The 21,022-nt window shown below is 35.1% G+C and overlaps 1 protein-coding gene across 1 annotated transcript in view; it reads left to right on the top strand.

Moving 5' to 3' along the window:
- The window catches only part of LOC120852620 (3'-5' RNA helicase YTHDC2), a 69,961-nt gene extending 55,229 nt beyond the window's left edge, over positions 1-14,732 (top strand). The window contains exons 26-30 of the mRNA XM_040225950.1: positions 2,336-2,513; positions 10,636-10,839; positions 11,561-11,743; positions 12,775-12,862; positions 12,972-14,732. Of these exons, the coding sequence (XP_040081884.1) occupies positions 2,336-2,513; positions 10,636-10,839; positions 11,561-11,743; positions 12,775-12,855 (646 nt within the window). The 3' untranslated portion in view covers positions 12,856-12,862; positions 12,972-14,732. The remainder of the gene's footprint in view (positions 1-2,335; positions 2,514-10,635; positions 10,840-11,560; positions 11,744-12,774; positions 12,863-12,971) is intronic.
- The last annotated feature ends 6,290 nt before the right edge of the window (positions 14,733-21,022 follow it).

The following is a 21,022-nucleotide window of genomic DNA, read 5'->3' as shown; positions in this document are numbered from 1 at the left end:
ATTGCTTCTTGAAGAAAAGGTATTTATAGTATTTATAGTTAAGAGTTTTTACACTAGGATGGCAAAATATAGATCAGATAATTTCTTTCAATAAAAACATTTTATTAGTTATTTTAAAAGGTTTAAGAAACTATTAAAACATGGAAAAATGCCCATATCCCATGTTAAAATTAAACCAGTGTTTTTAAATTGTCGTTTTTTACATAATAATTTGCTTACAAAGAATAAACATCTTTTCTATAAGAAAAATGAGATATAACTGAGTTATCAGAATTCTTTGTTTCTCTTAAATGAAAATGTAGGTGGAAAGGTTTATACAAATGCTTTGTTTCTACATGCATGAAATTTGAGGGGGAGCCAAAATTTGGGGATGAAGAGAGAAAAGCTAGAATAGAGCACGGAATCAAAGATCAAATTGGAAACTGCAAAAGTGGGCATTTAGTTCTATTGGAAGCATCATTTTTATTTTAATAAGATATTACCCTTAATTAAGTTCTGTTACCTAGTTTTCAGGTAAATAATCTGCTAGGGTAAGAATGATGGAATTTTAGAGGTATAACTTGATAATTCTTGAACTTCAATTCTTAAAGACAAAAGCCCTGAAAAGTTGTTTTATATTTATCAAGTTCTTAATAATTATTCACGTTTGTTCATTATATATTTTTGTTAGCATTTTTAGGCTTTAGCTATTTTATTTCATTTGTGAAAGAAATATTGAATCCAAGATATTTATTGAAAGAGAAGCAAAATGTGGGGATAAGCTATTTTAACTTATTTTGAAGGCAGAGTAATTATAATTGCAAGGCTCAGTGGAAGTTTGTGAACTTATGACTTATTCTCTTTATGTTTTGTTTACATATTATATATAAACACAGCAAAAAATGATTGATGTTCAGTCTCCCATTTGTGTCCAACTCTTTGTGACCCCGTGGACTGCAGTATTCCATGCCTCTCTGTCCCCCACCATCTCCTGAAGTTTGCCCAAGTTCATGTCCATTGCATTGGTGATGCCATCCAGCCATCTTATCCTCTGATGATTTTCACCTATTTGCTGTATCTACCCAATTAGTTTTTTCTTGCTTCCTTTCTTTTTTCGTTCACATATTTCAAAATCAGTCTCTCACATCATGTCATTTTACTCCTCTGTATTTAGATTTGAATCTCTTAAAAAATAGAGGCATTTTTCCTACACAATCAAAATCCAATAATCAGTCCCAATAAAATAATCATTTCCCCAATTCTCAAACTATATTTATTTGAAACAGCACTCAGGGAGGACTCACTCATGCACTGTATTAGGGTGTCTTGTTTCTTGAATCTCTTGTGATCTAGAGCAGTTAGTTCCTTTGTTGACTTTTCTTAGGAAACTAAGTCAGTGTTATTTATGACATGTACCACATTCTGGATATGTCTCTTTTTATTGCTATACCCTGCATATTTCATGGATGTGGTTAGCTCTCAAAGCTTGATTAGATCCAGTATTTTGGCAAGAACATTTTTTTTTCTTTTGGCAAGAATATTTATAGGTAATGCTGTGAACTTTATATTATACTGCTTTAGGAAGTACTTAATGTCTTCTTTGTTTTTTAATGTCTGGTTTTCCACTGAGATGTATACTTTAAAAAAAAATTATAAAATTCTTGACTGCCATTTTTGCTGCATTTATTCATAGAATTTTAAAACAGAAGAATCTTAGCGTTTACCCAGTTTAATCCCTTTATTTAACAGCTAAAGGATATTAAAGCTCAGATAAATTAAAAGACTTCCCCAGGATCACCTACCTCATTAGTTGTAAATTTAGTTCTGTCTGAAAATCTTCTCTCCTGACTCTAGTCCAGTATTATTTCCATTTTGCCATGCTTTAATTTTTAGTATGCTTTTGAAATCTGTTTGGTTTTAAGATATATGCAAATGGAAGAGAGGTGGAGTAGGTGATTTTCTAGTAACAGCCATTAGCGTAGATGTATTTAAATAATTTTAAAATGTTAAAAGACATTAGGCATCAGTATATGACATTATGATTGTTTAGGATTTCTTCTAGACTGTCATAAAAGAGGTTAGGAGTTTTGTAAGGGAAATAATACTTTGGTATCTAAATTAAAAATTTTTATAGGTTGTTTTTAATGTATTTTTGTATTGTTTTAAAAAAAATGCTATCTTTGTAAGTGTACCCTAATAGTACAACCTTTTCTTCTAAATGTAATAGAAGAATGAAATTGCCTTTTAAAATACTATTCCATAAATCACAGAATCATTGAACTTTGGTTTGAAATGGAGTCTGCTTTGTATTATGATCTTTGTGTAACTGATCTTTGCTTCCTCCTTTTCACTCAAGAGTATTGATGAAATCTCCAGCTCCAACACTACACCAGCCTCAGAAGTATAAAGATAGAGGAATTTTGCATCCTAAACGAAGCACTGAGGACCGGTCAGATCAATCTTCTGTGAAATCTACAGACAGCAGTAATTATCCAAGTCCTTGTGCTAGTCCTTCTCCTCCATCTTCAGGAAAGGTAGAGTATCAGGGATTTGTAGCACATCTGGTGTTACATATTTAAACAAAATTATAAATAATTCTGCTTTTAAATCACTAATCCTGGCCTCTGTTCTAGTTACAAATAAAAGTTTGCAAACAGTAAATTTTTTAGTTTCTCCTGCTTGCCAGATATTTTTGGTCAATATGATCCAGGGAAGTTTTCATACTAGTAGACCATTCCCTGATGGCATGTGGCTAAGCAGTTCATGATTCCCTTTCTGTATCTTTAGAACCTTTCTTTTGTTAAATACAAATGACAAGAGGAATTTCTTAAATTAATTTTGATTCATACTTTCAGAATTCAAAACAATGATTTCTTTCATTGTTAATTGATTTATTCAATTCAGTGGTTATATTAAAAATACAACACTAGATGGGGTTAGGAAGATAAGGAAATGTTGATAAAGAATTGAGAACTGTGTATCTTTTAAAAAGTTTGTGATAATGAGTGATTTCAACTATTTAGAATAATTTTAATTTAATACCTGAATAAGTATTTGGTTAGTGTTTTTTAGCTATGTGATGTAGTTCTGGTGAAAATGTCTGCTAAAATACTATTGTTAAATAAGAGGAAAAGAAATGTTTTTCCAGATTTATATTCTTTGGCTTTAAGAGCATTTTTGTTTTTAATTTTAAGTGCCTTTATTAAGGCATAATTTACATGATAAAATTCACCAATTTAAAATACAGTATTGTAAAGTAAAATAAAGTAAAATTAAAAAAAATAAAAATAAAAACTGTATAAATTAAAAAAAAAAACTGTTCAATTCAGTGAATTTTGACAAGTGTATGCAATCATGAACTGTACTATAGTTTCATGGAGAGCAGTCCTATTACGCCCGGATTCTGGTAACCACTAAACTGCTCTTTGTTCTTAAAGTTTTGCCTTTTTATGGAACTTCCTGTAAATGAAATGTATATAACTTTTTGTGACTGGCTTATTTGACTTTTGAAATTGATTTGTAAATTATTGAGTTTATTATATTATTAGTTATATATAAAACATAATATTAATATAAAATATATTATCACATATTATATATCATAATCATATAACATATAATTATAGTCATTATGTATTATATCAATGTTACTGCAATATTACTATTATAAATATAAATTATATTTTATATAAATCATGTTATTATATAAAATATATAATGTATATTAAATTATTTAAATTATATTAATATTTCACACTATTATATATATTAATATTAATATTATTGTATTATATTAATATATATAATATATTATATTATATGATATATTATAATTATATTGATTATATGATTTTATATATATATATATATATATATACACATACATACATACATAAATATAGAAGTTTCTGGTGGCTCAGATGGTAAAGCGTCTGTCTGCAATGCAGGAGACCTGGGTTTGATCCCTGGGTTGGGAAGATCCCCTGGAGAAGGAAATGGCAGCCCACTCCAGTATTCTTGCCTGGAGAATCCCATGGATGGCGGAGCCTGGTAGGCTACTGTCCATGGGGTCGCACAGAGTCGGACACGACTGAGCGACTTCACTTCACTTCACTTCACTTCATATAGAAATATATTTTATATAATATGTAATATATAATATAAAATAAAATATATCACATATAAATAAATGATAATATATAATATATAATACATCATATTAATAATAATATATCAATTATGCAAGTGGAAGATAATATAAGTGGAAGATTAATTGATATAATTATATATATTAGTTATATATTATATTATTATTATATAATTATTATATTATTAGTTTATTACTTGTTATTGCTGGATAGTAGGTATTCCATTGTGTGGATATATCCTATTCAGTTCAGTTCAGTCCCTCAGTCATGTCTGACTCTTTGTGACCCCATGGACTGCAGCACACCAGGCCTCCCTGTCCATCACCAACTCCTGGAGTTTACCCAAACTCATGTCCCCTGAGTTGATGCTATCCAACCATCTCATCCTCTGTCGTCCCCTTCTCCTCCTGCCCTCAATCTTTCCCAGCATCAGGGTCTTTTCAAATGAGTCAGTTCTTCACATCAGGTGGCCAAAGTATTGGAGTTTCAGTTTCAGCATTAGTCTTTCCAGTGAACACCCAGGACTGATCTTCTTTAGGGTGGACTGTTTGGATCTCTTTGCAGTCCAAGGGACTCTCAAGAGTCTTCTCCAACTTCACAGTTCAAAGCATCAATTCTTCAGTGCTTAGCTTCCTTCGTAGCCCAACTCTCACATCCATACATGACTACTGGAAAAAACACAGTCTTGACTAGATGGACCTTTGTTGGCAAAATAATGTTTCTGCTTTTTAATATGCTAAGTTGGTCATAAATTTTTTTCCAAGGAACAAACATCTTTTAATTTCATACCTGCAGTCACCATCTGCAGTGATTTTGGAGCCCCGCAAAATAAAGTTTGTCACTGTTTCTATTGTTTCCCCATCAATTTACCATGAAACCGTATGCCATGATCTTAGTTTTCTGAATGTTGAGTTTTAAGCCAACTTTTCACTCTCCTCTTTTATTTTTATCAAGAGGCTCTTAAATTCTTCACTTTGTACCAAAAGGGTGGTGTCATCTGCATATCTGAGGTTACTGATATTTCTCCTGGCAATCTTGATTCCAGATATATCACAGTATGTTTATCTATTCACCATTAATGGACTTTTGGATTGTTTCTACTTTTTGACTATTATGAATAATATTCAGGTACAAATCTTTATGTACAGATATGTTTTCTGATCTTGTGTACATACCTATGAGTATGTTTGTTGGGTTGTGTGGTAAGTGTAACTTTACAAGAAACTAGTCAACTATTTTCTAAAATAGCTGTACTTTTCTCTGTCCCCTTTAATAATCTATGAGGATTCCATTTGCTCAATATTCTTAACAGTACTTGACATTACTAGACTCTTAATTTTAGCTATTTAGGTGTATAGTGATGCTCCATTGTAGTTTTAACTTGCATTTTCCCAGTGATTAAGTATTATATGGACCATCATTTCACATGCTTTTTTCCATTTCTGAATCTTTGATGAAAATCTGTTCAAGTTTTTGTTTAACTTTTTAAAATTGTTTATTGGTTGTCTTTTTTTATTTAGTTGTAAGAGTTCTCTATACAAGTTTTAATTATCTGTGTTGTAAACACTTTTTTCAGTAGTCTGTGCTTACATTTACATTTTATTAATGGTGTCTTTTTTTGTCCTCATGTAACCATCACTTTATTTATTTAAGAGTGTTTTTAACTTTTTTTAGTTTTTAATTTTTTATTGAGGTATACTTGATTTACAATATCGTATTAGTTTCAGGTGTACAACATAATGATTCAGTATTTTTATGGATCATACTCCATTTAAAATTGTTACAAAATAATGGTTATATTTTCCTGTTCTATACAATGTGTCCTTGTTACTTATTTATTTTTAATTTTTATTTTATATTATAGTTGGTTTACAATATTGTGTTAGTTTCAGGTGTACATCAAAGTGATTCAATTATCTTTTAAAGAAAAATGCTTTTAATTTTGATGGAAGTCTATTTAATTTATTTTTTCCGTTTCATCTGTATTTTCTATTACAGTTCATATTTTTTGTGTCCTAAGAAGCCCTTGCCTAATCAAAGATTCCAGAGATTTTCTGCTGTGCTTTCTTCTAGAGATTTTATAGTTGGAACTCTTTGCATGCTATACCTCACTTGGTCATGATGTATTATTACCCTTTTAAAATATTGCTGGATTTGATTTTGTTCCATCAAAAATTTTATTAAATGAGGGATCTTTGTTTATGAGGGATGTTATTCTCTAGTTATCTTTGTATGATTTTGGTATCAGGGTTGTGTGGTTATTTTATGGTTAGTGGGGAAGTGGTCCTTTAACTTCAATTTTTTGAAAGAGATGTATAGGCTTAATAGTATTTCTTCCTTAAGTGCTTGATGGAATTTACTACTTAAGTCATTTTCACCTTATCCTAATTATTGGGGTCTTTTAGTGGACCGGAGGTAACAATAAGAAAAGTGAAAGAGAGAAAGAGGCTGATACTCCCTGGTTTACGCAGAGTCCTTGACACAGGACTTGTGTCTCTCACGAAGGCACAGGGTGCTATCTCGAGGGGGAGGTGAAGGCACAGGGCGCCTTCTCAAGAGAGTGTTAGAAGCCCAAGAAGGAGAGTGAGCAAGATGGGTTTCTGTTCTCCAGAGAATTAGCTGAGGAGAGAGAGACAGAAAGAAAGAAAGACAGACAGACAGACAGACAGACAGACACAGGGACCCAAGCTCAGATGGAGCAAAGGTGCTTTATTAGCAGAAAGGCAGGCTTATATATCTTTAGTAAGATGATTACTCAGCTGTTACACAGGATGAAATTTTATCAATAGCCACAATATGGATAGTCTAATACATACAAGGTCTCAGATGCTGAAAAGAGTCACTGCCTGTCTCATCCCATGACCTGAGTCCTGAGAACTGCATGCAGCTTTACTCATTCTTGGAATAGGAACTGATAAGGAACAGAGAATCCTTGAGAAATAGAAAACAGCAGGCAGGAATCCTCCTGTTAAATGTTCCCTAATATGTAATGTATCTTGAATCAGTATTATGCCCTTTCAGTTATAGTTTGAGAACCTTGCAACAGTATGCTTATATTACCCTTCAGTCCTTTGTTGATATTGGTTTCTTACATTTTATTTCTACATGTTACAAATGTCAAAATATATTAGTTTTTATTTTATACAGTCAATTGCCTTTTATCAAAAGTCAAGAAAATGTCTTTTATATTTACTCAGTGTCTACCATTTCCTGTGCTTTTTATTCTTTTGTGTTGACATGAATTTCTATTTGGATCATATACTTCTGTCTGAAAACCTCTTTTATCATTTCTTTAGGTACAGATCTGTGGGAAATGAATTATTTTAGCTTTTGTGTAAAAATATTTTCACTTTTGATTTTGAAAGATATTTTTACTGTGTATATAATTCTAGGTTGACAGATGATTTTGTTTCATTACCATAATACTATAATATAGGCTTCCCTGATAGCTCAGTTGGTAAAGAATCTGCCTGCAATGCAAGAGACCCTGCTTTGATTTCTGGATCAGGAAGATCCACTGGAGAAGGCATCGGCTACCCACTCCAGTATTCTTGGGCTTCCCTTGGGGCTCAGCTGGTAAAGAATCCGCCTACAATGCAGGAGACCCGGGTTCAATCCCTGGGTTGGGAAGATCCCCTGGAGAAGGGAAAGGTTACCCACTCCAGCATGGGGTTGCAGAGTTGGACAGGACTGAGTGAGTGACTTTCACTTTCACATTAGTAGTTTATATAGTTTCTGATGGGACGTCTAATATCATTCTTATCTTTCTTTTTCCACATATAATTTGTCTTTTTCTGCCTAGCTGCTTTTAAGATTTTCTTTTTATCACTGGTTTTTTTTGACAGTTTGATTTTTATATGACTTGGCCTGGTCCTCTTTATGTTTCTTCCTTAATCTGTGTATGTATAGTTGCCATTGATTTTGGGAAATTTAACACCATGTATTTTTTTTATATCTCACCTCTTCCCCACTTCTTTTCTAGAATTCTAGATATACAAATGTAAGACTATTGGATATTGTTCCACAGGTCACTGATACTCTCTTCATTTTTTTCTCTTTTTGTCTCTTCATTTTGTCTCTTTGCTTCATTTGAGATTGGTTCCATTGCCTCTTTAAGTTCACTGATTTTTTGTTTGTAGTGTCTAATCTGATATGCATTCTTTCTAGTGTATCTTTGCTTCAAATACTGTATTTTCATCCCCAGACCTTCCTTTGAGTCTCTAAAAAAAACCTTCTATTTCTCCTCTCATCATATTTATGTTTCGTCTACCTTCTTAAACATAGTGCCATGTATTGAGAATAGCTTCTTTAAATTCTTGTCTCCTAATTTCATCATCTGTCATATCTCAATTTGTTCCTGTTGATTAATTTTTTTCCTGGTTGTGGTCATAGTCCTGTTTGTTTGCATTCCTTAAAATTTTGTTTGGGTGTGAGATTTTTGTTTTATTCATTTATATAGTGTTAGACATTGTTCTGATACACAGTTAAGTTAGTTACAATCAGTGTAATCCTTCCAGGACTTACTTTTAAGCTGTGTTAGGGTGGGTCTGGGCACAGAGCAGTTTTTATTCTGGTCCTAATTTATTTCCAGTACTAAGATATGATTTCCATCGGCTGATGTGCTAGGTATTACACATTCTTTCCATTCTGCCTGGGAAAAAGATGAAATATTCTCAACCATGTGTCAGCTCTAAGGACTCTTTTTCTTTGAATTTTTCCTTGCTTCAGTTCATCGTTTCTTACTATGTTCAGGTCTTCACTTAGCCAGAACCTTGTGAGGACCCCTTCTGTAGTCCCCTGTTCTCTTCCTATGCAGCTCCCTTCTATCTGGTATGCTGCCATGCAAAACCTAGGTAATGTGGCCTCTAAACTGTAAGTTCAGTGAGACCATTGGATTCTGTTTGTGTTTCCCTTCCTGCATTGTCACCTGGAAATTGTATCCAGGCAGTAAGCTGGAGCAGTTTTTGTTTTGTTTTCAGTCTTTGCAAGTTTATTAAGATATTTTCTGAAAGTACATTTGGAGTATAAATCAGAGTTGACTATTCTGAGTGCTCCGAAAATCAGTACTTGGTTTTGGTTCTTTGACCTCACTTTGACTGAGCCTTGTGTAAGTTTTCAGCCATGATAGAGCTACCTATATTTGTTGCATATTTGGTAAAATATTTTGGTTTATATATCTATAAGATGTTATTTAATTGAGCCTATTGATTCTGAAAGGTCAAGTTTTACTTCCAGAATTTATCAATTCTTTTTTTTTTTAATTTAAATTTATTTATTTTAATTGGAGGCTAATTACTTTACAATATTGTATTGGTTTTGCCATACATCAACATGAATCTGCCATGGGTGTACACGTGTTCCCAATCCTGAACCCCCCTCCCACCTCCCTCCCCATACCATCCCTCTGGGTCATCCCAGTGCACCAGCCCCAAGCATCCTGTATCCTGCATCGAACCTAGACTGGCAGTTCATTTCTTAGATGATATTATACATGTTTTGATGCCATTCTCCCAAATCATCTCACCCTCTCCCTCTCCCACAGAGTCCAAAAGACTGTTCTATACATCTGTGTCTCTTTTGCTGTCTCGCATACAGGGTTATCGTTACCATCTTTCTAAATTCCATATATATGCGTTAGTATACTGTATTGGTGTTTTTCTTTCTGGCTTACTTCACTCTGTATAATCGGCTCCAGTTTCATCCACCTCATTAGAACTGATTCAAATGTATTCTTTTTAATGGCTGAGTAATACTCCATTGTGTATATGTACCACAGCTTTCTTATGCATTCGTCTGCTGATGGACACCTAGGTTGCTTCCATGTCCTGGCTATTATAAACAGTGCTGCGATGAACATTGGGGTACAAGTGTCTCTTTCAATTATTGTTTCTTCAGTGTGTATGCCCAGAAGTGGGATTGCTGGGTCATATGGCAGTTTTATTTCCAGTTTTTTAAGGAATCTCCACATTGTTCTCCATAGTGGCTGTACTAGTTTGCATCCCCACCAACAGTGTAAGAGGGTTCCCTTTTCTCCACACCCTCTCCAGCATTTATTGCTTGTAGACTTTTGGATCGCAGCCATTCTGACTGGCATGAAATGATACCTTATTGTGGTTTTGATTTGCATTTCTCTGATAATGAGTGACGTTGAGTATCTTTTCATGTGTTTGTTAGCCATCTGTATCTCTTCTTTGGAGAAATGTCTATTTAGTTCTTTGGCCCATTTTTTGATTGGGTCGTTTATTTTTCTGGAATTAAGCTGCAGGAGTTGTTTGTATATTTTTGAGATTAGTTGTTTGTCAGTTGCTTCATTTGCTATTATTTTCTCCCATTCCGAAGGCTGTCTTTTCACCTTGCTTATAGTTTCCTTTGTTGTGCAGAAGCTTTTAATTTTAATTAGATCCCATTTGTTTATTTTTGCTTTTATTTCCAGTATTCTGGGAGGTGGGTCATAGAGGATCCTGCTGTGATTTCTGTCGGAGAGTGTTTAATATCCATTCTTTTTTAGGGTTCAAAATCTCCTTCACCAAAACCAAACATGCCTATTCGATACTTCATAATGAAGAGTAGCAATCTGAGAAACCTTGAAATTTCTCAACAGAAGGGTATCTGGTCTACAACTCCTAGTAATGAGCGGAAGCTAAATCGAGCCTTTTGGGAAAGCAGCGTGGTTTACTTGGTATTTTCTGTTCAAGGATCTGGACATTTCCAGGTGAGTCATCCTGAAACAGTAAAAGGGCATTATTCTGGCTATAGATTAGATCAGTTAAATCATAGAAGTTAAAAAGAAGCTGGGTTTTTATTGCATTGGAATGTAAGAATGCACTGTGCTTGACTGAGGATGAGGAATATATTGCACCTCTTCAAAGGAATGATATATAGGGATCCCTTTGTGTTTACCTTGTTTTCCCAGTCTCTCCAGATAAACATTTTTTCCTCCTGAGGACAACTTAAGATTTCTGGTGGATTAAAAGTAATGAGAAGTGTGACTTTTTGATAAAATGTTTATTTAAATATTGCCAAAGAGATTAGTCTGACCATCAAGAAACTGTGTTTCTTAACTCAGTTTCTTAACTGTGTTCCTTGAGTTGATGTATATCTGAATTTATAAAATAATGGATTTATTATTTGATATAATTATCATTTTTTGAACTAAAAACCTAGAAGATACATAGTATTCATATAGTAATGGAAAAAATGTGGGTTTAGAACTATGATACATTATTTAGAAAATATGTGTTTGTATTTAAAATTACATTAGAAAGCTGAAATCGGTCTTTCCTCTAAAATTTTCTAATTCATCTTTTTATAAGAAATGCTTAATGAGTAGCTTTCTAGAATTTTGTTAGATATCTATTATTTTTATATTACATTGTTACCTTAAAAGTACAAAACCTCAGGGCTTTCTCATTTTTCCCTCATTTTACTCACAGGGATTTTCTAGAATGTCTTCTGAGATAGGAAGGGAGAAGAGTCAGGATTGGGGCTCAGCTGGACTAGGAGGAGTGTTTAAGGTGGAGTGGATACGGAAAGAAAGTCTTCCCTTTCAGTTTGCACACCATTTACTCAATCCTTGGAATGACAACAAGAAAGTGCAGATAAGCAGAGACGGGCAGGTATACGATGGCATTTAATATTTTTCTTCCACTGTTTGTTTTGTTTGGCTGTTATTCAGTGATTTGTTTGAGGGACAAATGCAAGAATACAAATTGTATATTCCATGTGCACATGGGAAGATAATGGTTGAAATAGAAGAGTTAGTTAAAAACCTACTTGCAAATGTGCCTGACAGAGCTCTTTTTTTTTTTTTTAAACATTTTGTAAACTTGACTTTGCTCTGTCATTGTATATATAATCTTTCATGTCAGTTCTTGGAGGTTCCTATTGTCGACCTAACTTGATATGATCAAAACCTAGTGTAATTCTGAAGTAATTTCAGTAAAGTCTAAGGATAAGAACAGTATCTAAGTTCTTTATGGATTTAACTAATGATATAAATAGCAATTTTATATTTTGTGGCTTGTTTTATTTCTTTTATGCTTTGTCTTCATGATACTAGTTAAGGTGATGGGAATTAACATATATATTGATGACTGTACTAGCTTCTTTATATGAGGTAGTTCAATTCTTAAGCCTAAAATAAGTTATTGACCAAGTTTTTTGTAGGAAAAAATAGATTCAGAGAATCTATTTAGAGAGTTATCTAGTCTTGCTAAGGCTATATCCAATACTTCATCTGAACAAGTGTGACTGTTGAAATAACCACATGAAAACTGTTAAGGTTCTTTTTAAGTGCACATGATGTCACAAGAGGACAATAAATGACATTCTTTCAATTATGTAAGAATATTTTAATTTTTATTTGATAATAATTTTGAAATAAATTTCATTCCTAAGTATATTATATAGTATATAAGATGGTTTCTTGAGGGAAAAAACACAAATATCTAATATGTTAGGTATTAACATAAACCTTTGGAAGTACAAAAGCTGAGTACTTTTGCTAAATCTTCATGAAAAGCGTTAGAGCAGTGAAGGCATAACACATGATTCAGTAGAAATATGAAGTTTGATTTTCTTACATTTTTATCAGTATAGGTTTCAATCTAGTTGTTTTTATGTTTATTGTGACTTTTGGTTTCTCCAGGAACTAGAACCTCAGGTTGGTGAACAGTTGCTCCAGTTATGGGAACGCCTTCCATTGGGAGAAAAAACCACAACTGATTAATATTCAGGTTATACCATACTTAACTTTGAGTACAGGCATTATTTATTATCATTAATGAAATCGTTCAGATTATTTATATTTTCTTTTCTTCTTTTTTTTGTTTTTAACCCTTCCAGAGCTCTTAGCTTCAGAAGAACATCATGTCTCCTTATAACCACTGAATGCACTGACGTTCAAAAACTGAGATGGGGTTGTGTTATGAATGAGCTTTTCTGGTTGAAAGTGTTGCTTGAGGACCAACCATCTTCATATAAAAGAGAATAGGATAATTTAATTTTTATTGTGATCATAGGGAATGATTATATGTTTGTTAATATGTTTATAATTGAATGAAATAGTTGTTTCTTTAACACAGCAGCAGTTAACATATTTAATTTGAAGTTGAACATTTGTTTGAAACACTGACTTAGATCTCTAATTGGTGATTTATTTTAATGCAAGATAAATTGTTTACTTTTAAGAAAGGTCTGATTTTATCTGTCCACCTGAGCACCATTATAGAAGAGTCAATTCTAAAGATTTATCATTAAAAACAAGCAAAGAAAAGCAAATGACCAAAATCTAAAAATGTCCCTTTTAAAAAGTGTGTCCTAATTAAGGACTACTCATTCTGCCATTTTTAACCTGAAGTACATTAAGAAAAAAAAAAAGAAGAAGAAGAAAGAATCTTCTTTTTCTGCAACTATGTGAAACACAGTAAGAACTGAAGAAAGGCAGAATTCCTTCTTGACTTGAATCAGATCAGATTAAGTGCTTAATCGAGGTGCTACCTCTATTAACCTGATGTGTCCAAACCATCCTTTCTTCCACATAGCAATCTTCACTTAACTCTGATACAAAAACAGTGATTATGAACTCTTCATTTTGGCTAGAGAAACTTTATTTAGACAAGTTAAAAATTTAAGCAAGTTATACAAGTTGGAAAAAAAAAATGCTTGTAACAGTTAATGGTAACTTGGTTTCAGTTTTCCAAACTGAAGCTCCCAAACAACACACAATGTTTTCTAATACTTTTTATTCTACTTATGTTTCCAGGTAAGATTTCTCTCTCCTTTTTTTTTTTTTTGCATTTGTGGTTTAATAAACGGAGAGTAACTCTTTGTAAACCCATGTTAGTGCCAACTCTTGCATTTCTTTGCCATCTCAGAATTATTTGGTTTGATCTCTTTACCACAGTTGTCTATAAAATTTCCTTAGAGGCTTTCTGAAGGGAAATGGAAGTTCAAGGAGAAATGAAAGAAATGTCTTGGTTCTGAGTTTTAAGTGAAACAGGGTTGATAGCACTTCTCATGATGCATTAGGGTCATTGCTGTGTAACAAAAAACCAACATAAATCTAATTTAAACACAAAAAGAGTAAGTGCTCTGCTTCTTTATTTAAGAATAAAGAAGTGAAAAGTCATTCATCAGCATAAAATCTCGGGCACTCTTCTCTACTTTCTCTGGGAAAGCATTGTATGTTGGTGCATTAGTTTAAAATGCCGGCTGTAACTTTTGCCTGTACTTGTAGTTACTGGGATTTTGTTTGTTTTATACTTTGAGACATACCTGTAAATTGAGCCTGTGTGAATTATGTTCCACTATATGTATATTACAGTTCTTTTCCTATTAGAGCAAGTTGTGGTTTTCTGATAATGTATACATTTCTTTAGGTATATATTTAGCAGTTCACAGTATTCTAATCTGGAAGTAAGAACTTCTAAAAAATAGAACTTGTTTCAATTTCCACCTGTTTTCTAATATCTATCCCTGTATGTAAATAATGAGTTTGTTGATATTTAAGATGAACACAATTTGAATGTAATTAAAATGCTGTTTTTTTTTTTGAGAGAGAGATGAACTTTAAATATACTTATTAAATGAAATTCTGTTAAATCATTTAGATTTTGTTATTTCTGACATTATCAATGATCAACAATTATCCCTTGAGATATTAATGAATTTCATACACTTTGAAGAATACTAAATTGCAGTAGAAGGTGATGGCCTCATATCAGTACCTTTCCCTAGAAAAAATTACCTTATTATGATAGGGGCATGAGAAAAATCCCAAGACAGGTTTTAACATAAAATCTTCTGATTATTAATAGGATATGTAGCTGTCCACCTTCCGTTCTCAAGACAATGCATTATGTACTGTGCCATTGTATCCAGCCTCACTCTACCAATTACAGCAAAGATAAACAATAAGGAAAGAATAATCTCAATTGAGTACTTCAAGGAAAGACAAGTTCATTTAAGAATTTGTTCTCAGAGACTCATTCTTCACCGTTTAAAATCTTGTATCCTGAGACAGAGAAAATGTTGAGAAATAAGTCAAATGAACTTTACACCTGAATCAACACCAGAGTGAAAAACTGGACACATACTTCACAGGTGACCACACCTCTTGGTCTGAGTGTGCTTTTCATATACAGATCCTCACTGTGCTGCTGAAATCTCCATGATTGCTGTCTACCCAGAGGCCCACACAGTGTGGGCGGGCTGGCCAAGGCCACTGGATGCATTGTGGTCTTTCTAGCCAAATATGAATTTCTACTTGGCTGTCTAATAAAATCTCAGATTTGGTATATTCAAAATTGAGCTGCAATTCTTTCACCACAGTTTGTTCCACTTAAAGTTGTCCTGTTTTTGATTAATGCCACTTTCATTCTTTTAGTTGTTCAAACCAGAATACTTGTAGTTATACATGATTCCTTTATTTCTCTCAATCCAATCCATCAGAAAATTTTCTTGGGTTCAGTTTCAAATTATATCTAGACTCCAGCTGTTTCTCACCACATTTGTCACAACTACTCTGGACTAAGCCACCTTCATTCGTGTCTTCCCTTTTCTACACCTTCTTCATGCTACCAGTCTATTTTCAACACAGAATCAGTCTTTAAAAACATTGAATCAATTTGTATTATTCTGTTTGCTCAGAACTCTGCAGTGGCTCCCTGATTCACTCAAGCCAAAGTCCTTATGATGGCATAATGATCTGGTCCCCTTTTATGATGTGGTCCCCTATTACTTCTCTGATCATCTCTCCTCTGTTCTCCTCCTCTACTGATTCCACTTTAGCCACATTGACCTCTTCACTGTTCCTTCAATATCAAGTACCTTCCAGCATCAGAGACTAGGTTTCTTTCTTCACTCTACCTGGAATGCCTTTCTCAGAATATCTGTTTGGCCAGTTAGTTATATCATCATTTAGTGTTAGCTTTATGATAAAGTTTTTTTTTTTTTTTAAGAAACTGTATCAATAACTAAATATGCAGATGATACCACCCTTATGGCAGAAAGTGAAGAGGAACTAAATAAAGATGAAGGTGAAAGAGGAGAGTGAAAAAGCTGGCTTAAAACTTAACATTCAAAAAACTAAGATCATAGCATCCAGTCCCATCACTTCATGGCAAATAGATGGGGGAAAAATGGAAACAGTGGCAGACTTTATTTTCTTGGGCTCCAAAATCACTGTGGATGGTGACTGCAGCCATGAAATTAAAAGACACTTGCTCCTTGGGAAAAAGTGATGACAAACCCAGACAGTGTATCAGAAAAGCAGAAATATCACTTTGCTAAAAAAGGTCCATAGAGTCAAAGCTATAGTTTTTCCAGTAGTCCTGTATGGATGAGAGAGTTGGACCATAAAGAAGGCTGAGCACTGGAGAATTGATGCTTTTGAACTGTGGTGTTGGAGAAGACTTGAGAGTCTCTTAGACAGCAAGGAGATCAAACCAGTCAATTCTAATGGAAATCAACCCTGACTATTCATTGGAAGGACTGATCCTGAAGCTGAAGCTTCAATACTTTGGCCACCTGATGCAGAGACAACTCACTGGAAAAGATCCTGATGAAAGATTTGAGGACAGGAGGAGAAGGGGATGACAAAGGATGAGATAATTGGACAGCATCACCAACTCAAGGGACATGAGTTTGAGCAATGTCCAGGAGATAGTGAAGGACAGGGAACCTGGCATGCTGCAGTCCATGGGGTTGCAAAGAGTGAATAACAACAGTTTAACTTTTAAAATTAACAAACAGTAAAATCAGATGTTTCTTAGATATATAGCTCTATGAGTTTTCATGTACAAATATATGTAATCTATACCACAACGAGGATACAGGTCCATCGCCTCCAGAACTCCCTCATGCTATCCTTTTGTAGTTACATACTCCTCCCACCTTTAACCCCTGCCAGCCGTTGGTCTATTCACTGACATTCTAGTTTTTTTCCTTTTGGAATATATTAAAAAATTATACAAAGTGTAACCTTCTGAGTCTTTTTTTTTTTTTTTTACTCAATGCCTTTAAGAATGATCCAAGTTGTATATATCAAAGTTTATTTCTTTTTATTGTGAGTAGTGTTCCATTGCATAGAATGTGCCACATTTTATTTTTAATCATTTATTTGTCAAAGGGTAGGTAGGTTGTTTTCCATTTTTTATTTCCATTTTTATAAGTAGAAGAGCTAAACATTTGGTACAGTATTTTGTGTGGAATATGTTTCCATTTCTTGAGTAAATACCCAGGACTGGAATTGCTGGATCATATCGTGAGAAACGCTGGGCTGGAAGAAACACAAGCTGGAATCAAGATTGCTGGGAGAAGTATCAATAACCTCAGTTATGCAGATGACACCACCCTTATGGGAGAAAGTGAAGAGGAACTAAAAAGCCTCTTGATGAGAGTGAAAGAGGAGAGTGAAAAAGTTGGCTTAAAGCTCAACATTCAGAAAACGAAGATCATGGCATCTGGTCCCATCACTTCATGGCAAATAGATGGGAAAACAGTGGAAACAGTGTCAGACTTTATTTTTTTGGGCTCCAAAATCACTGCAGATGGTGACTGCAGCCATGAAATTAAAAGGCTTACTCCTTGGAAGAAAAGTTATGACCAACCTAGATAGCATATTGAAAAGCAAAGACATTACTTTGCCAACAAAGGTCCATCTAGTCAAGGCTATGGTTTTTCCTATGTTCATGAATGGATGTGAGAGTTGGACTGTGAAGAAAGCTGAGCACCGAAGAATTGATGCTTTTGAACTGTGTTGGAGAAGACTCTTGACAGTCCCTTGGACGGCAAGGAGATCCAACCAGTCCATTCTGAAGGAGATCAGCCCTGGGTGTTCTTTGGAAGGAATGATGCTAAAGCTGAAACTCCAATACTTTGGCCACCTCATGCGAAGAGTTGACTCATTGGAGAAGACTCTGATGCTGGGAGGGATTGGGGGCAGGAGGAAAAGGGGATGACAGAGGATGAGATGGCTGGATGGCATCACTGACTCGATGGATGTGAGTTTGAGTGAACTCTGGGAGATGGTGATGGACAGGGAGGCTTGGCGTGCTGCAGTTCATGGGGTCGAAAAGAGTCGGACACGACTGAGCAACTGAACTGAACTGAACTGATGGTCAACACCGAAATCAGATTGATTATATTCTTTGCAGCCAAAGATGGAGAAGCTCTGTACAGTCAACAAAAACAAGACCAGGAGATGACTGTGGCTCAGATCATGAACTCCTTATTGCCAAATTCAGACTTAAATTGAAGAAAGCAGGGAAAACCGCTAGACCATTCAGGTATGACCTAAATCAAATGCCTTATGATTATACAGTGGAAGTGAGAAATAGATTTAAGGGCCTAGATCTGATAGATAGAGTGCCTGTTGAACTAAGGACTGAGGTTCATGACATTGTACAGGAGACAGGGATCAAGACCATCCCCATGGAAAAGAAATGCAAAAAAGCAAAATGGCTGTCTGGGGAGGCCTTACAAATAGCTGTGAAAAGAAGACAGGCTAAAAGCCAAGGAGAAAAGGAAAGATATAAGCATCTGAATGCAGAGTTCCAAAGAATAACAAGAAGAGATAAGAAAGCCTTCTTCAGCTATCAATGCAAAGAAATAGAGGAAAAGAACAGAATGGGAAAGACTAGAGATCTCTTCAAGAAAATTAGAGACACCAAGGGAACATTTCATGCAAAGATGGGCTCGATAAAGGACAGATATGGTATGGACCTAACAGAAGCAGAAGATACAAAGAAGAGGTGGCAAGAATACATGGAAGAACTGTACAAAAAAGCTCTTCACGACCCAGATAATCATGATGATATGATCACTAATCTAGAGCCAGACATCTTGGAAAGAGAAGTCAAGTGGGCCTTAGGAAACATCAGTACGAACAAAGCTAGTGGAGGTGATGGAATTCCAGTAGAGCTCTTTCAAATCCTGAAAGATGATGCTGTGAAAGTGCTGCACTCAATATGCCAGCAAATTTGGAAAACTCAACAGTGGCCACAGGACTGGAAAAGGTCAGTTTTCATTCCAGTCCCAAACAAAGGCAATGCCAAAGAATGCTCAAACTACCACACAATTGCACTCATCTCACATGCTAGTAAAGTAATGCTCAAAATTCTCCAAGCCAGGCTTCAGCAATATGTGAACTGTGAACTCCCTGATGTTCAAGCTGGTTTTAGAAAAGGCAGAGGAACCAGAGATCAAATTGCCAACATCCGCTGGATCATGGAAAAAATGAGAGTTCAAAAACAACATCTATTTCTGCTTTATTGACTATGCCAAAGCCTTTGACTGTGTGGATCACAATAAACTGTGGAAAATTCTGAAAGAGGTGGGAATACCAGACCACCTAACCTGCCTCTTGAGAAATCTGTATGCAGGTCAGGAAGCAACAGTTAGAACTGGACATGGAACAACAGACTGGTTCCAAATAGGAAAAGGAGTATGTCAAGGCTGTATATTGTCACCCTGCTTATTTAACTTCTATGCAGAGTATATCTTGAGAAACGCTGGACTGGAAGAAACACAAGCTGGAATCAAGATTGCTGGGAGAAATATCAATAACCTCAGATATGCAGATGAAACCACCCTTATGGCAGAAAGTGAAGAGCTAAAAAGCCTCTTGATGAAAGTGAAAGAGGAGAGTGAAAAAGTTGGCTTAAAGCTCAACATTCAGAAAACGAAGATCATGGCATCCGGTCCCATCACTTCATGGGAAATAGATGGGGAAACAGTGGAAACAGTGTCAGACTTTATTTTTGGGGGCTCCAAAATCACTGCAGATGGTGACTGCAGCCATGAAATTAAAAGACGCTTACTCCTTGGAAGAAAAGTTATGACCAATCTAGATAGTATATTCAAAAGCAGAGACATTACTTTGTTGACTAAGGTCTGTCTAGTCAAGGCTATGGTTTTTCCTGTGGTCATGTATGGATGTGAGAGTTGGACTGTGAAGAAAGCTGAGTGCCGAAGAATTGATGCTTTTGAACTGTGGTGTTGGAGAAGACTTTTGAGAATCCCTTGGGCTGCAAGGAGATCCAACCAGGATCCAACCATTCTGAAGGAGATCAGCCCTGGGGTTTCTTTGGAAGGAATGATGCTAAAGCTGAAACTCCAATACTTTGGCCACCTCATGTGAAGAGTTGACTCATTGGAAAAGACTCTGATGCTGAGAAGGATTGGGGGCAGGAGGAGAAGGGGATGACAGAGGATGAGATGGCTGGATGGCATCACGGACTCGGATGTGAGTTTGAGTGAACTCCAGGAGTTGGTGATGAACCGGGAGGCCTGGCGTGCTGCGATTCATGGGGTCGCAAAGAGTCGGACACAACTGAGCGACTGAACTGAACTGATGGTAAGTTTATGTTTTGTTTTGTAAGAAGCTGCCAAAGTATTTTCCAGTGTGGCTATACCCTTTTGCATTCCTATAAGAGCTCCTGGTTGCTGTGCATACTTAATAGCACTTACTGTTGCTAATACTAATACATTTATTTCTGCCATGCTATCTGTAAAGTATCTGATCATCATTTTACGTTGTAGCTCTCTAATGACTGTTAATGTTTGCCATCTTTTCATGTTCTCTCAGTCTGTTCAAGTTGGTAAAATAAAATATTACAAACTGTGTGGCTTGTAAACAACCATAATTTATTATTATTCCCAGTTCTGGAGCTGGAAGGCCAAGATCAAGGTGCCAAGTGTACAAGCCGTCTTCCTGGTTGCAGGCTGCTGACTACTTGCTGTGTCCTCACATGTTAGAAGGGGATGAGCAAGCTCTCTGGGGCCTCTTTTATTAAAGCAGTAATCCTGTTCATGAGGGCTCAGCCTTCATCACCTAACCACCTGCCAAAAGCCACTGAAATATTTCTAGTATCATCACATTGGACATTAGAATT

The sequence above is a fragment of the Oryx dammah genome, unplaced genomic scaffold, assembly GCF_014754425.2.
Source record: "Oryx dammah isolate SB20612 unplaced genomic scaffold, SCBI_Odam_1.1 HiC_scaffold_26, whole genome shotgun sequence".
Classification (NCBI taxonomy): Eukaryota; Metazoa; Chordata; class Mammalia; order Artiodactyla; family Bovidae; genus Oryx; species Oryx dammah.
The sequence above is the reverse complement of the archived record's forward strand: the minus strand, read 5'-3'. Positions and strand labels throughout refer to the sequence as shown.